At 39.2% G+C, this 18,454-nt stretch overlaps 1 protein-coding gene across 1 annotated transcript in view; it reads left to right on the forward strand.

The window, feature by feature from the left end:
• Window positions 1-18,454, forward strand: part of CORIN (corin, serine peptidase) — a 324,441-nt gene that overhangs the window by 47,304 nt on the left and 258,683 nt on the right. Inside the window, exon 3 of the mRNA XM_038400915.2 lies at window positions 11,411-11,866. Within this exon, the coding sequence (XP_038256843.1) occupies window positions 11,411-11,866 (456 nt within the window). The remainder of the gene's footprint in view (window positions 1-11,410; window positions 11,867-18,454) is intronic.

Below are 18,454 nucleotides of genomic sequence, written 5' to 3' on the forward strand. Positions count from 1 at the left end.
GAAAGGATACAGCCGTGGGTAGGAGAATGTATATAAGGAGCGAGGGCGGTGTGGATACTAGTCTAATAGGTTATACTGGCTGTAGAATGACTGTGCCTAATAGGGTACAAAATGTGAGCGAGTCCAAACAGCAAAAATTAAGATGTTTGTACACCAATGCGAGGAGTCTAGGTAACAAAATGGAGGAACTAGAGCTACTGGTGCAGGAAGTGAAACCAGATATAGGGATAACAGAAACATGGTGGAATAGTAGTCATGACTGGACTACAGGTATTGAAGGGTATGTGCTGTTTAGGAAAGACAGAAACAAAGGTAAAGGTGGTGGAGTAGCATTGTATATCAATGATGAGGTAGAATGTAAAGAAATAAGAAGCGATGCAATGGATAAGACCGAGTCCGTCTGGGCAAAAATTACATTGGGGAAGAAAACTAGTAAAGCCTCTCCTACGATAGTGCTTGGGGTGTGCTATAGACCTCCGGGATCTAATTTGGATATGGATAGAGCCCTTTTTAATGTCTTTAATAAAGTAAATACTAATGGAAACTGCGTGATCATGGGAGACTTTAACTTCCCAGATATAGACTGGAGGACCAGTGCTAGTAATAATAATAGGGCTCAGATTTTCCTAGATGCGATAGCTGATGGATTCCTTCATCAAGTAGTTGCTGAACTGACTAGAGGGGATGCCATTTTAGATTTAATTTTGGTGAGTAGCGAGGACCTCATAGAAGAAATGGTTGTAGGGGACAATCTTGGCTCAAGTGATCATGAGCTAATTCAGTTCAAACTAAATGGAAGGATTAACAAAAATAAATCTGCAACTAGGGTTTTTGATTTCAAAAGGGCTGACTTTCAAAAATTAAGGAAATTAGTTAGGGAAGTGGATTGGACTGAAGAACTTATGGTAGAGGAGGCCTGGGATTACTTTAAATCAAAACTGCAGAAGCTATCAGAAGCCTGTATCCCAAGAAAGGGGAAAAAATTCATAGGAAGGAGCTGTAGACCAAGCTGGATGAGGAAGCATCTTAGAGAGGTGATTAAGAAGAAGCAGAAAGCATACAGGGAGTGGAAGATGGGAGGGATCAGCAAGGAAAGCTACCTAATTGAGGTCAGAACATGTAGGGATAAAGTGAGACAGGCTAAAAGTCGAGTAGAGTTGGACCTTGCAAAGGGAATTAAAACCAATAGTAAAAGGTTCTATAGCCATATAAATAAGAAGAAAACTAAGAAGGAAGAAGTGGGGCCGCTTAACTCTGTGGATGGAGTGGAGGTTAAAGATAATCTAGGCATGGCCCAATATCTAAACAAATATTTTGCCTCAGTCTTTAATAAGGCTAAAGAGGATCTTGGGGATAATGGTAGCATGACAAATGGGAAGGAGGATATAGAGGTAGATATTACCATATCGGAGGTAGAAGCAAAACTGAAACAGCTTAATGGGACTAAATCGGGGGGCCCAGATAATCTTCATCCAAGAATATTAAAGGAATTGGCACCTGAAATTGCAAGCCCATTAGCAAGAATTTTTAATGAATCTGTAAACTCAGGAGTAGTACCGAATGATTGGAGAATTGCTAATATAGTTCCTATTTTTAAGAAAGGGGAAAAAAGTGATCCGGGTAACTACAGGCCAGTTAGTTTGACATCTGTAGTATGCAAGGTCCTGGAAAAAATTTTGAAGGAGAAATTAGTTAAGGACATTGAAGTCAATGGTAAATGGGACAAAATACAACATGGTTTTACAAAAGGTAGATCGTGCCAAACCAACCTGATCTCCTTTTTTGAAAAAGTAACAGATCTTTTAGATAAAGGAAATACAGTGGATCTAATTTACCTAGATTTCAGTAAGGCATTTGATACCGTGCCACATGGGGAATTATTAGTTAAATTGGAGAAGATGGGGATCAATATGAACATCAAAAGGTGGATAAGGACTTGGTTAAAGGGGAGACTGCAACGGGTCCTACTGAAAGGCGAACTGTCAGGTTGGAGGGAGGTTACCAGTGGAGTTCCTCAGGGATCGGTTTTGGGACCAATCTTATTTAATCTTTTTATTACTGACCTTGGCACAAAAAGTGGGAGTGTGCTAATAAAGTTTGCAGATGATACAAAGCTGGGAGGTATTGCCAATTCGGAGAAGGATCGGGCTATTATACAGGAGGATCTGGATGACCTTGTAAACTGGAGTAATAGTAATAGGATGAAATTTAATAGTGAGAAGTGTAAGGTTATGCATTTAGGAATTAAAAACAAGAATTTTAGTTATAAGTTGGGGACCCATCAATTATAAGTAACGGAAGAGGAGAAGGACCTTGGAGTATTGGTTGATCATAGGATGACTATGAGCTGCCAATGTGATATGGCTGTGAAAAAAGCTAATGCGGTTTTGGGATGCATCAGGAGAGGCATTTCCAGTAGGGATAAGGAGGTTTTAGTACCGTTATACAAGGCACTGGTGAGACCTCACCTAGAATACTGTGTGCAGTTCTGGTCTCCCATGTATAAAAAGGATGAATTCAAACTGGAGCAGGTACAGAGAAGGGCTACTAGGATGATCTGAGGAATGGAAAACTTGTCTTATGAAAGGAGACTTAAGGAGCTTGGCTTGTTTAGCCTAAGTAAAAGAAGGTTGAGGGGAGATATGATTGCTCTCTATAAATATATCAGAGGGATAAATACCGGAGAGGGAGAGGAATTATTTAAGCTCAGCACCAATGTGGACATAAGAACAAATGGGTATAAACTGGCCACCAGGAAGTTTAGACTTGAAATTAGATGAAGGTTTTTAACCATCAGAGGAGTGAAGTTTTGGAATAACCTTCCAAGGGAAGCAGTGGGGGCAAAAGATCTATCTGGTTTTAAGATTCTGCTTGATAAGTTTATGGAGGAAATGGTATGATGGGATAATGGGATTTTGGTAAGTAATTGATCTTTAAATATTCAGGGTAAATAGGCCAAATCCCCTGAGATGGGATATTAGATGAATGGGATCTGAGTTACTATAGAAAATTCTTTCCTGGGTATCTGGCTGGTGAATCTTGCCCATATGCTCAGGGTTTAGCTGATTGCCATATTTAGGGTCGGGAAGGAATTTTCCTCCAGGGAAGTTTGGAGAGGCCCTGGAGGTTTTTCGCCTTCCTCTGTAGCATGGGGCATGGTTGACTTGAGGGAGGCTTCTCTGCTCCTTGAAGTTTTTGAACCATGATTTAAGGACTTCAATAGCTCAGACATGGGTGAGGTTTTTCATAGGAGTGGGTGGGTGAGATTCTGTGGCCTGCGCGGTGCAGGAGGTCGGACTAGATGATCAGAATGGTCCCTTCTGACCTTAGTATCTATGAATCTATGTACTAATTCCCTTTAAAGAACTCCCCATCACTGAATTCCCTGGAAGCTTGGAACAATACATGTAGCTCTGAGCCCAGTTCCCAATCAAATTGCCAGAACATGACACCATTGTATCTAATGCAGAATGGTTTCTCCATCTTAAAGTGACTTCTGCCACCCAAAAAATAAATGTGGCAAGCTGGAGTGCATGAACACATGGTGTGATAGCTGAGACATAGATACAGCGAAAGTGTATTTGTTGCTGGGGAGCCAATCAAGCAACATTCAGTGGCCAGTGCAAAGGATTGATTAACATTGTTACAGACTTTCGGACTGATTTCTGAGATGCAGTGTTTGCTTTAGGTCAGTGTTATATTCATTTAGGTTTATAAGAGCCCCAATAGGTACCTATGCTATGTTGTCTTGGGCAATGCAGGCAGAAAGACAAGACACCAGAAATGTGGTTTAGCAAGGCCACAGTTTTATTAAACAATACATCTGAGAACTACTGGGCAATAACTCATTCATTGCAGGTCATCCCTCCTATTGCAATCTGAATGGTTGCCATCATCCTCCCCACTCCAATAAATTGGTCCCAGCACCATTTCAGGCTCCCTGTCACTCTCCCCTTGTATAAGGGATGAGAGGGTGGAGAAGATGGGGTTGTCTCTTCATTGTATCAGACATTAGGAGCTCTGCTGCACCTTCTTTAGGGGATACCTTCTCCTAATCCAATTCCAGTTGATCAGGGAATCAGACCCCTTACTGAACAATCTGAACTGGGTACCTGCCAAGTTGTGCCAGTTGTGACAAAATGAATTTTACAAGTAAACCTACCCCACTGAGTCCCTGCACTCCTGAGAGGAAGGTAACAAACCCAACCCTCCCAGGCCAGTTTGGCAGTGAGGGCAAAATTCCTTCCTAGCCCCATAAAGGTGATTAGCATAATACCCACAGCAAGGCTGCCACACTGGATCCTACTCTAATTTCAAGAGAGGAAGGAGGGGGAAGTTTTCTTCCTAGCACAGAATGGCACCCTTGAGCAGGCAGAAGGGCTTATAACACCTCCCCACTGAGTATGTGGGAGTGAATAGGCTTATGTTGCACTCTGTCCTACCAATCAGCAACAGAGTGCCATCCTCCTCCTCTCTTCAAGCCCATGAGGAAGGGAGGGGATGCAGCAATCCTTAAAGGGGCAAAGGCTTTTTCTTTCCCAGACAAAGCCCCCCACCTCTGAGGCTGCAGAGGGGCACTCTGGGCTCTATTTACATACAGTAAAATATACAACTATCTAGGGCTTTACAGGCTTACAAGAAAACACCTTGAATTCACCCTAGAAGCCTGTTTGCAGAGAGTGCAGGTCTTGGACAATTGTAATGTGCTCCTGATAAGAAACTCCTGCGTAATAAACCAGCCACTGCATTCTGCGATTGCTTTAGTTTATAAGTGATCTCAGTGTATATCCCAAATTAAGCACTAAGCATATTACTGTTATCTACTCATTTCAAAGGGCCCAGTGCTGGGTCAGCTCCTGGTTGAGATAAGGACTAGAATGAGCTGTGATATCCAGTGGTTTGCCTATCCTGGCAGGATTGACCAACACCTACTCTCCCACCACAAATTGTCAAAACATCAAAGTCCTGTATTCAAATTGCCTTCCAATTCTATACGTTTCAGTATCTGCAATAGGACTAGCCTTGGGCTGAGCCTGCTGAGGAGGTACAGTAGATACTTGCTAACTAATTACAGAAATATTTTTAACCAATCATAAACCAATATTTTGTTCTCTCTCTAACTGTTTGATCTGTTACATACTCTTCATTAGCAATTTGCTTTGTTTGATCACATTTTTAGACTAGCCTGACCTTTCCTGCTATAGGAATGGCCTAGAAGTCACCCTCACTACACGCAGCCAAAATTGCCATTTGATCTTTGTTTGGCTTCTAGCTTAGAGTATGTGAATCTTTTTTTAGATCTCATCACTGTCTGTTGCACATATTTAAATAAAATATTAATTTTCCACTAGCGCATAACAACTGGAAAATGATCAGTAAAATTGTTGGCATGGTATTGCTCTGAACTGAATGAGTTTAGCGCATATCTCTCATATTTTTTTTTATACTGAACATACTGATTGCCAGTGTGCTGTATGCTTCCATCATCTGGTCATCTCCAAATGTAGTTTGAGACACAAATCCAAAGCAGATACGTTTATTAACTTTGATATTGGCCACAGTTGTGATTTACTATATATATCTATATATGCAGACGTGTCTGCAGAGTATTTTGATACAACACACGTATGTAAATGAATGAAATCCATAGTGTATCTTTTTTTATATAATGCATGTTGTAGTGTATTGTTTAAGACCTTGCAGAGACCCAGCTTTAAGTACCTTGGAGAGATATAAAATATTGTTTTAAAGCCCCATGGCGGAGCTCCTCAAGGAATTTCTAATCAGTGGGAGTTAGGTGCCTAAATACTTTTGAGGATCTGGGATTGTGCTCTTTTCTTATGAGCCTTGAAATTAACTGGTTCCACTAGACTTTCTGGAATGTTGTTCCCAGACAAAAAAACATTTCTGTTAAAATTAGGTTAAAGTTTGAGGGTATGTAGCTGTAATTTAGGGATTAAAATTCTTACAAGAACAGTGGAGTTATACAAAACCAAAAACAAACAACTGCTAGAAACCTATGAAATTCAAATTTAAGGTCAAATTTAGCATATGCCCAAAGGTTTGAAAGTATGGTAATATCCCAAAAGCCAGAGCTCCGCCTCCACAATGACACCAGCCTCTTAGCTTCCCTTCTTTGCCACCTTTCTACCCTCTTTGAAAGATTTATTTTAGTCTAAGGACTTTTAAAGGGCTTTAAGAAGTCTGCAGCAATTGACCGAGGACATAATAGATTTGGAAAAGCCATTGTGCTGGGGATGAATGTAGGGATATAATGTGTGCAGCCACTAGGAGGATGGGAGGCTAGAGGGTGGGAGTTACTCTCACTAGGGAAGGGAAAAACTAAAACTTTTGATGTAGGAAAGAGAAAGGATTGGCTAAATGTGCAAGTGTTAGGTGAAATCAACAAAAGATTTTAAAAATGAAGCAACCAGAGATGATAGGAAATCTGTATAATTCTGGTTTATAACCAAGAGTGAAATAAACTGTATGGGAATATAATAGGGACACTTGAGTAAGAGTTTTTAAAAAAAATCTTATCTTTTTCAAACATTGTTGCAGTATGTTGTTTAGACTAAAATCTCTTTGGGATATGGACTTGTCTGGCAATATATCTATAATGTGCCTAGCATTTTCAGTGTTATATAAATAATTAATAATGTATGCCCTAATTTTCTTGTATTCACAGCTCTTTCAAACTTTCAACTTTTGGGCTGAAATTTTGCATTCTGGGTATTCCATGTTGAGGATGGGGAACATGAGGGAAGGGGCAGGGGAGGTTGAAGCTGTGGGAGAAAGAGGAGGCAGAGTTAGAACAAAACCCTCTTACTATTGTTTGCCTTATAGGAGATTGAAAACAAAAATTACACTTTTCCAATGGAAGAAAAAAGAACCCATTTTTAAAGGGTAGAACAAAAAGTGGCATAAATTTGAAACTTGAAACATGGAAGGGTCATAGCCATTGAGAGTTGGTGCTTTTGCTTGGTTTTGGGAAACAATATTCAAATAAAGCTACAAATGCTTGAAAGTAATTTTTGAGCATGCCCAGTACCATCGCTAAGATTTTTATTAGTATTAGTATTGTTGCTGTTTGTGACATCAGTGCACATTCATTCTTCTGTCTAGCCTGACCAGAAGGCTCAAGCAAGGGGTTACTGCTGCTGAGAAGATCTACATTTGGGAGATTTTAAGTGTCCCAGTGAAACACATACAGCAAATTTCTCCAAACCACAACTCCCTTAAAATCAGGGACAGGAGAAAGTTGCAAGAAAGAATAGAACTTTGATACTGCAATTTTAGATGGCTTTTTTTACCCTTGCATTCTAAAATATTACATACATTCAGGGTAAGATTCTGTGCTGTGTCTCTGTGGTGTGCAACAGAACTCGTAGCTGAGAGAGTGGTGTGGAGAGAGTTGTATTAATTTAGATGTAATATATTGGCTAAAGGTATTAACGTAACTTTGTTGCTGTCTAAAATTAAATTGTATTAAATAAGGTCTCTGAGGTTTGGTATATGGAGATGTTAGCGTGCCTAGTACTATTTAGCAAATACACTATTAAAACCCCTTTTAACTTCTTCTTAAAGATAAAGAAAAGAAGGAAATACAGTTTAAAACATTTGAAATTTAAAGCATTAAATTAGGCTTTTATTTTAACAATATTTTTTTCCTTTTAGTTGGACAGAATTTTAGAACATATACCCCATGTTTGACAGTCTTTTTTTAGATGGCATTGAAGATGGTAATAACTGTCTTTTTGGGTAAAAGAGAAGAAATTAGTTGAGATGAGCTGGAGCTGTTCTTAAAGTCTGATCCCATGTCATCTCGGGTTGTTTGGGATTCAACTGGAGGCAGCAGAGCTGACAGTGTCAACTGGGTGCCATTTTGTGGCCTGGTCTGGTCAGGACACCTCAGGATTAGGCTGACAAAGGCCCAGAGTCCCAGGAGACAGTGGTGGTGGCAGTCATAAGGCTGACGCTTGTCTTAGTAGCCTCCATGCTGTTTTCTGTGTTTTCCCCTCAAGGTTAGGGTGACCAGATGTTCCGTTTTGGCTTGGACAGTCCCTTTCTTAAGCCTTGTCCTAGCCGTCCTGCCTTTTTTGGCAAAAATGGGCATTTGTCCCATTTTCTCTTGACAACTTGATCAGGGGTGTGTGCCCTCAGGTGAGCAGCTCAGGCCAGCTCTGCACAGGCCTGGCGGGGGGGACGGACAGCTTGGGCCAGCCCAGTGCAGTGTCCCATTTTTCCTTAGGGAAATATGGTCATCCTACCCAAGGTCTTTCTATTTAAGGACTCAGAAAGAAAGGGATGGGTGGAATAGCCCATTCCCTCATTATTTAGTTTACTAACTAGGCTTAATATTTGACACTCTAATTTTGGTTTATTATTGTTGGACTTATTTTCTTGTTTGCTAAACAAGATTTTAACAGTCTTTGAGTTATATTAGTAGGCTTTTGTGTGGCCTAATTCAGCTTTTATGGGTGAGTTGTACCCCTTTTATTAACATTTAGTATAATAGGTTATTGTGATATTTATGAACATTTATATACTTTTTACAGTTGACTCAGAGTTAGGGTCAACTTATGCCTACAGTGGTTTTAATCCATCTTTGTGCTCTCTGCAGATTGTGGGTTGTTTCTTCTTTCCATCTTAACCTGGCTGAAGCGAGCCACACTTTTGCTTTAGATGTTGATTAAGAACAGTGGTGGTGTATTTATGTTTATTCCCTAAAGGGAAAGTCATTCTTTGCATTTACTTTTCTGTTTATATAATAATGCATACCAGAAAGTGTTTAAACTCATGATGGGGTAGAATCCTGTCAAGTTCCAATAGCCTTAAACATAGCTATTACATGCTCGCTTTTCTTTATTGAGGTAGAAACATTTTGAACTTGGGAACTTCAAAGCAAGAAAGAGTGTTGTTCTGTGTTCAGAAAGGCAGTGCAATTGTAGCATACCTGGACAATAAAAGCAACTGTATTCAATTAAGACTTCAGCTTCACATTTGCTTTTGGGTGGTCTCACATTTCAGCATTTGGTGAAAAGTCGATAGGGTTGGCTATTAATAATACTAATCTCTACTCGTGGGGTATTTAAGAACAGCTGATGAAATGGTTTATGTGCTGAGGAACTCCCTTTTAATTATTTGTAATGGAATATATCTATCTGTCTAGCTGTTACAAGTAAATTTATGTCATTATATTCCCTTAAATGATTAACTAGAAGCAAAAATAATTCCTATTTACCATATAGTTCATATACTACAGTACAGAATAGTGCTTTTTATCCACTGTGTAAATAGCCCTTAAATATAATTCCTGATCAAATAACGAAGCTATTAGATAAATGTGCCCATACCCATTTTTAAATGTAATAATTTTCAGCAAGTTAATTATTCCTGTACGTAATTCATAGGTCTTCATCATGTTCTACAACAAATTAAATACCTTTATAAACAGCCTTTATAAGGTTAACAGACTACTTTATCATTTGGGTTGAATTTTCTGAAGCATATAGAACTGTCATCTTCTGAGTTATCACAAAGTTAAGCTAGAAAGCAGCTGTATATCTATTTTGATTTATGATCTAGTAATTTGTAAGTGTCAATAAGCATACAGATAAACACAAAATAATTTTGTTTTACTCTAAACCAATAAAATACAGTAAATCAATTGTCTAGAAATCTAGATATAAATATATTTAAAAAAAATCTTTTAAGCACCAGAGTAGGAAGCCAAATAATTCTTGAATCTATTTTTTAGCATTTAACTTTAAATTGCATCATGTTATACATAGAAAACAATGTCTACTTTCCATTTTAAATGTTACTATGTTTAAAATATACTTCTAGTCTTGTTAATAAAATGATGCCCTAGAACAACTATACATCACATCTGCTCCCATTCTAATCCACAGTTATATTAAAAAAAAAAAAAAAAAAAAAAAAAGTAAAAGCCCATTGACTTCATTCTGGATAAGGCCAAAATGTTTTTAGTTTGTGTTTTGTGAGGACTGCTTATTTGTGTTGGGTGATGAATTAATATGTTTATTGTGGCTTTTATTTGGCTGTGGCTTTATTTTACTTGGTGGCCCTTTTGAAAATTCTGGTTTTAGTTCTATTCTATCTGACCAATGAAACTTTTAAAAAGTGAAAATACATTTCTGACGGGTGCCACCTGGAACTGGGGTACCACTGAGCCCCCTGACCCACCAGCCTGGGCTCCCTCTCACACCATACTGCTGTGACAAGCTGCAAAGCCCTCCAACCTGCACTTTCGCCAGCATACATACAGGTAGGGACACACTCAGCTGCAGTTACATGCAGGCTCTCTGACCAGTCCCTGCATAGGAAGGCCACAGCTAAGGCAACTACCAACTTCTTAGGCACGCACCTCCTCTGGAGTATAAACCCAAAATTTTGCCGTCTTGTGCTGCACAGGGAACTGTACAGCGTAAGCTCTGTCCCTCAAGGTGGAGAGGAATATGCAACAACCTTTGCCCCTGAGTTATGATTCCCACACACTTCACTCCAATGCACTGGTTTAGATAAAGCAAAAACAAGTTTATTAACTACAAAAGATTTTAAGTGATTATAGGTGATAGATCAAAGCAGATTACTTGGCAAATAAACAAAAAATGCAAACTAAGCTTGATATACTAAATAGATTGGATATGAATATCACCTTAAGAGACGATACAAGCAGATTGCAGATTCTTAAGGGGCAAGCTGCACTTGCTTAACAGTTTGGAATCCGCAGGTGTTTCATTCACAGGCTAAAAATCCCTTTACCCTGGGTCCAGCACTTCCCCCAGTTCAGTCTTTGTTCCTCAGGTGTTTTCAGGAGTCGTCTTGTTTGAGGAGTGAAGAACACAGACCAGATGATGTCTCTCCCTGTCTTCTATAGCTTTTGCAAAGCTTTGTTTCCTGACAAGTCTGTGGAAAAATACTGGCATCCCAAGATGGAGTCCAGAGACATGTAGTCTCATCACATGTCCTTGTAGGGTCATAGCAGCCGTTACTCGGAGGCTGCCTGTAGCGTTCTCAGGAAGGCACCCAAGATGGGAGATAAGCTTCTCCTAAGGCCTATTTTTTTCCCTAATAGCCCATTGCCATGAATAGGCCCTTCCCCACCCACTATCTAATCATATTCAGCAAATCATAACTTTTCCAATGACACCTCACATGACTGATCTTGCATAAAATACATTATAATTTTGTCACAATCATATCATCATAATATTACTGTGAAGGATATGGGGTGCAGTGTCACAACATTATTTTAACAATTATTGTGTTAGAAGTAGTATTAGCCTTCAAAAACTATTGGGTCAAAATTCTGTCCTTCCTAATAATCCTGGTGAGTGTGTTTGATTATAAGTGTTGAACTTTTTTTTTTTTTTTTCTCTTCCAGGTATATTAGAAAAAACATGTTTTTATTCAAATGGAAGTGATCTTCTAGCTGCTGATGGCAACATTCGAACATCGGACATTGCTTTTCCAAATATTGTTGAAAATGGTTCGGATGTGGTTCCCACGGTGGATCTCAAAATGCTGCCATCATCCTGGACCCAAAGCCCTTTATCCCATGTTGATCAAATGCACGAAAACTTAAGTATGTTCAGGCAGGGCTTGCAGGAAGATTCCTTGGCTCCTATTATTACACCAGCCCCTCCACTTAACCCCACGACTACAGATGTTGGTATTTTGACAAGAGCCCCCGAAGACAATACATGGCCATTTTCCAGTACAGAGGAGAAAACTCTTTGGTCCACAGACACATCCATCAAGATCACAGACAGGATATCCTCTCTACCTACGTTAAGTTCTGTCCATCCAGTTGCTGTACAAGAAATGAATCTGAAAAAAAGTAAGGTATTTTATTTGACTCTATAACTAATTATGACAAAAAAAGTATAAAAAAATATACAGTTGGTATTGTGATTGGAATACTTTCCAAACCCATGAATTCTCAGGAATAGAAGTCAGTTCTAGATAGTTTTCAACATGCAGGTTCCGTATCTTAAGGAATCAATTTTTCAGAATACATAGTCAGCCCTGATGAGGAAGAGACATGAACCTCCTTTATGGTTAAGTAACTCTTACTTAGACTGCTGTTTGTTTGGTTACATATTGCATATTTCAGACTAGCAGCCGTGTTAGTCTGTATTCGCAAAAAGAAAAGGAGTACTTGTGGCACCTTAGAGACTAACAAATTTATTAGAGCATAAGCTTTCGTGAGCTACAGCTCACTTCATCGGATGCATTTGGTGGAAAAAAAAACAACACATTTTTTCATCGGATGCATTTGGTGGAAAAATGCATCCGATGAAGTGAGCTGTAGCTCACGAAAGCTTATGCTCTAATAAATTTGTTAGTCTCTAAGGTGCCACAAGTACTCCTTTTCATATTGCATATTGTGACAGCTATGCATGTTTATCTTAGCTGAAAGTAAGTTATTGCAGATTTTAACCCTGTGTTTTAGACTGAGTTCTTTCATATTTCAGTGATTTTTAAAAGTCAGTTTAGGCCCCAATTCAGTAAGATGGTTTAAACACATGTTTAACTTTAAGTACATGAGTAGTTGCACTGAAGTCAATGGGCCTACTCACATGCTTAAAATTAGGCACTGAGCAGAATGTGGGCCCTAATGTTAAGGTTACATTTTTTCGTATCTTATTGGATAGATACCTGCCCAATTTGAAGCTAATAGAATATGTATTTGTAAAGAACCTATCACATTTGTGGGGACTCTAAAGAAATAAACAACAACAAAAAATAATATTGAAGATAATGGTGGTCAGGTTTTACCATTATGACAGCAGCAGCTACTGGTGCAATACCGTAACACTATGGTAATTTTATTAGCAGAGTTTGGCGGGATAGGGGAGGGACTCCAAGGTATCGTTTCTGCATAGTTTTCTAAAACACAATGGTACAGTATTAAACTAACATTGAATGCTTCCTTTTACTTTGATACCCCTGTCTTGCTATTGATCACCTGATACCACAAAGGTATCTTCACATAACTGGAATAAATCAGCTATCATATTTCATCAGAGATGAAATGGTAACCAGAATGATGTGAGAATGGCAGTCTATTAGTAATACCATGGTATTTTTGAGAACTTCTGTAGTGGGAATAGAGAGACAGTGTCTCATAGTTGTAACTGCTTCTGAAAGATTTATACTACTGGTTATTTTGAGGAGAATGATGTGTACCATACTCTGCTGCCAGGCATTGTGGCTCGTTAACCAGTAACATCCAATACTGATTTATCTGAAATTTTTAATTGTTGTTGTATTCAAGCTGAGCTGATGTGATTTTAGAATGTCACATCAGAAAACCTTTAGTGTAAAATTTTCATGCGAGATACAATTTATATCTTCAGCACTGAGGGCTCCTTTATCTGCTTTTCTCTTCTTCAGCACAACAGAGGATAAACCCTTGCTAAATCCAAAGAGACATTTTCAAATCCTATTTCCTTTTTCCTCCTACAAAGACATAAAAACAGGGAAAGCTTCTGAAAAAGATGGTTGTAGTAACCTCTCCCATGGAAAGTGGTGGATGGCTGGGAGCCACAAAGATATTACTAAGCCCAGGCATTTAGGCACAGTCAGCTAACAGGGTTAAATAAAGGTATGAAGGAAAAGCAAGGGGGAAAAAATCTGTAGGCATCTGTCACAGGATATGGGCCTCTCTTATTGCAGAGGGCCCTGGGAGTATCACAATTCACTTCAGAGTTCAGCACAAGTATCAGTCTTTTTTCTCTTTGTTAGTTCTGTGAGGGCAGAGGCTCTACTGGCTGTTAGCCCGTTCTTCAGGGCTGGAGAAACTCAACAGCCTGTTCCCTCCCCAGGGTTGCCCCCATCAGAGTGGATTTCCCTCATTTTAACTCCTTCTACAATACTGGCATGATTTGCAGGTGCAGAGGGGCAGGGCCACTTCAGCCCAAAGCAACTCCTTAGCCCCTTCTGTGCAAGTGTGGGGTTTCTGTAACTTGTGACAGGTTGTTTCACAGGTAATCTGAAGGACACAGAGCTTCTATAACATACTGTCTGAGACCCTGATTACTTACTGGATGTAGTATGTTCTCCAATTGCTAGTCTTCTCTTCCCAGATTTGAAAACACACATGTGCATGCCCACACTTGCATCCTGTTGGCCATTTTACTGATTTACTTAATTTGCTACTATGTCTCTGCACTGATCAAAAGCATAGAAATATACTGGGCCATTACAGATTTGGAATGAGATATTTTTTACAAATGCCATTATTGCCAGTTTAGCAACAAAACAAACAAACCAAAAACAAACTTCAAACAAAGCAGCTTCTAATTTAACATAGAGCAAAATCATAGTTTAATATGCTCTTCCTCGTCCTTGAACATTACCTTTTAAAGATGTATTACAGGAGCTGATTATTTCTTTTCTGGGTCATGATGTCTTCATGATTAATTTTCATTGATTGGATAGATACAGTATATATCATATTGCACAAGACAGTGTGTAAATGTATTGAAATGCCTGGGCTCAGTAATATCTTTGTGGCCTAATCGTCAAGTTTGGGATGCCTGAATTTACTGGAAATATGGAGTCTGGCTAATCTATATAGTAAGATTCCAGGATTTGTCACTCTGTGTGTCACTCTGAAGCCTAGAATGTCTGTTGAATCAGTGTGAAGTGATGGAAACAGCTACAAGTATGGTCGAGAGCTCTTTTTAGTTAGAATATCATCAAGTTCAGTCATCACAGGGGTTTGTGATTTGTTACCATCCAATTTTTAAAGTCTCAGCCATTTTGACTTTACAAATTATACTCATGTGACAGGAAGGCATCTATCTATGCCATGGCAAGAGTCCTAGATCACTATGATATCAAAGGTAACTCAACCAATCATCAACCTTACTATACGGCTAATTTGCATTTCATTGGTTATATGAGGGAGACAGATGATGGATTACATGGCCCAACTGCTACACCTGTGTGGTGACATGGACTGTCAGTTACTACTGTAAAGTAAAGCATTTTAAATTTTTGTGGTAATGAGATGAACCTGTATATAAATGGATAAGGGTGTTTTTCTTTCAAAGTGTGGGATTTTTTTCCCCCTTCAGGGCATTAATGGCTTGTTTAGCCTAACCAAAAGAAGGCTGAGAGCAGATATGTTGCTTTCTCTAAATATATCAGAGGGATAAATACCACGGAGAGAGAAGAATTATTTAAGCTCAGTACCAGTGTGGACACAAGAACAAATGGATATAAACTGGCCATCAGGAAGTTTAGACTTGAAATTAGACAAAGGTTTCTAACAATCAGAGGAGTGAAGTTCTGTAACGGCCTTCCAAGGGAAGCAGTGGGGGCAAAAGACATATCTGGCTTCAAAACTAAGCTTGATAAATTTATGGAAGGGATTATATGATGGAATAGACTAATTTTGGCAATTTATTGATCTTGAACTATTAGCAGTAGATATGCCCAATGGCCTGTGATGGGAACTTAGATGGGGTGGGATCTGAGTAACTACAGAGAATTCTTTCCTGGGTGTCTGGCTGGTGAGTCTTGCCCACATGCTCAGGGTTTAGTTGATCGCCATATTTGGGGTCGGGAAGGAAATTTCCTCCAGGGCAGATTGGCAGAGGCCCTGGGGTTTTTTTGCCTTCCTCTGCAGCGAGGGTCATGCGTCATTTGCTGGAGGATTCTCTGCACCTTGAAGTCTTTAAACCATGATTTGAGGACTTCAATAGCTCAGACATAGGTTAGGGGTTTGTTACAGGAGTGGGTGGGTGAGATTTTGTGGCTTGCGTTGTGCAGGAGGTCAGACTAGATGGTCATAATGGTCCCTTCTGACCTTAAAATCTATGATTCTATGATTAATGCAGGAGCAGGACTAAAATTGGTTTGGGCAGTCTGAACTGTGTATTCCTATATTTTCAGATCTTTGAGTTTCTGTAATGTATAGGAATAGAATAGTACCCCTTTAAATAGTTTGTGAGCCCCCTCGTGGTGTTCAGTGTTCTATGTTTTAGAAGCTGAAATAAACCAGGTAGAGCAGCAATATGAATTTAGGTAGGCCTGGCATGTTTGTGTATATTTAGTAAACTGGTTATTTGGGATGCAACTGTGATAGTGTGGTTTCTTCATGCTTTTGTTGTGTAAAGAGAAAACAACATACACTTTTTTAAACCTTAAATCTGAATTTCCTGAGTTTCAAATGGTGGGCTTTCTGTTGATAATTGCAACTTATTTGTAAGGGTTCCCCCCACCCCGACCTTGTAAATTACTGATATGTTACCTCTCAACCTTAATTCTAGCTTACTGGCGGGGGAGGGAGTGAAAGGGAACAGAAGGAGAGTTGGTTTGGGAATTACCTTAGTTTCCCCTTTAAAATAAATGTTTGCCATATATTGGCAGGCAGGAGAGTTTGGCTGCAAGATAACTTGTGAAATCCCAATACTCTCCTGGGCACTAATAACAAGGAAGCAGAGGATCCTGGTCCTCTAAGGTGCCACAAGTACTCCTTTTCTTTTAGTCTTACATGATGGATTCCATGGATTCTTTAATGGAGCAGCAGGATATTCTCTTCATCTTTGCTCCCACTGGGATGAAAGAAGTGTCCTCACCATGGGGGAAGATGATGCATGTGTGCTTTTGAGAGTTCTGGTGAAAATTGGTTTTGATTTAAGTGACTTATGACAACTTTGTGCTGTGCATATGTAACACCGATAGACCCTCCCCCCTGGTTGTTGGCGGTCAGGATCGAACCAGGGACCTCTGGAGCTTAGTGCATGAGCCTCTACCGCATGAGCTAAAAGCCAACTGGTTATTAGCTAAGGTTGTAGAGCACTCATTTTATCTCTCTCTCTAAGTGGTCTCGGTGCCACTAGATGGGACAGAACACCACACCCCGGAGGTGTGTGGGTTATACATCCATACCACATTTTGCATGTGTTTATAGCTAAGCTTCAAAGTTTGTAGTTAAGGAAGGCTGCACTGTGCATGAATGTGTGCCGCATAGCGAAAAGTGTACTGAAGACACAGTGTGGGCTGAAGTTTGCTTTGTAATGTGCACAAGGGCTGACACAAAGGCCCTGCAACAATACTTGGCGTGGAGCCCAGGCCTTGTCTCTTATGAATCTCTAAAAGGTACAAATAGGTTAATTCAGGTTACAAAATTAACAGCAAGGTGTGCAGGCGAGAGCACTGCTACCACTAGTGGACTGCTTGATGCAAACAAGGGTATCAGATTCTGGCCATTAGATTGCATAGTCTATTCTGTGTATATCAGACAAAATCCATGAAAGTCATTTATGTGAAAAGTACTCAATAAATTGTACAAAATATTATATGTCAACTATTCAACATAGACTGATGGAGCAGTTTTGCAGGCATGAACCTAAATATGCAGCTAAATCAGCTAAAATTAAGTGCATTAGCCTGTGAAATTTGTCTAAGGAAGCCTATGCTGCTAGTTGAAAAAAAAATACATAAGTCCTAACAAAATGATTAAAATAAATAACGCAGAGAGAAGAGCAGTTATCTTTGAGCATACTTTTTATATGATATACTTGACCATTAGTAAAATGCAATTAAATAAAGAAGAATGAAAAATATACTATAGTAAGGTTCACACTGTATTACAAGAGGTTACATATCTTTGCTGGTCTCCTGCTACAGTCTTAGCTCCTTCCCATGCCATTTTGATAGCTTTCAATTCTGTGTCTATTGCGTGTTTCTTGTTATCCTTGGTCTACCTCATCACTTGTCCTGAGGGTTCCCATCTAATCCCATCTTATTATGTTGTTCTAGTCTTTCCTCTGTGTATATCCTAGCTGTCTCCATTTTCATTCTGTAATTTCCTATTCTATCAGTTTCTGTTTCACTCTCCTCCAGAGTTCTTCATTTCTGATTTTTTTTTTTTTTTTTCTGGCCATGTAATACTAAGGATTTGTCTAAAAGGCAGTTGTTTATGAAAATTTGGAATTTCAACAGTAAGGTTTTAATAAGGCTCCAAGTTTCAGCGCCATATAGTAAGACCAACTTTACAATGGTGTTAAATATTTAAAGTTTAGTTTGGAGGGCAAGCTTGTTGTTACTCCAATTCAGCTTTAGAATTACAAAGGTATGTCTGACTTTCACTATTCTGGCTTTATGTCTTTGTCTATTCCATCTGTTGTACTTACAGTGCTGCCAAGCTATGGGAAATATTGGACCTCTTCTTTGTAAGTCTCAAAATTTTATTGGTGTTTCTTGTGTTGATTCTCATGGTTTTAGTTTTCTCAATGTTGATTTTCAACCCTACTAATTGTGCATAAGCCTAGAGATAATTTTAGCTTGCATGTCTCTCTGCGTATGGGATAGTAAGTTGATGATGTCTGCAAAGTCAAGGTCCTCTTACTTTTGTGTGAAAGTCCATTGTATGCCCCTTGGTTCTGTGGTCTTTTTCATTACCGAATCG

Source organism: Dermochelys coriacea, chromosome 4, assembly GCF_009764565.3.
Source record: "Dermochelys coriacea isolate rDerCor1 chromosome 4, rDerCor1.pri.v4, whole genome shotgun sequence".
Classification (NCBI taxonomy): domain Eukaryota; kingdom Metazoa; phylum Chordata; order Testudines; family Dermochelyidae; genus Dermochelys; species Dermochelys coriacea.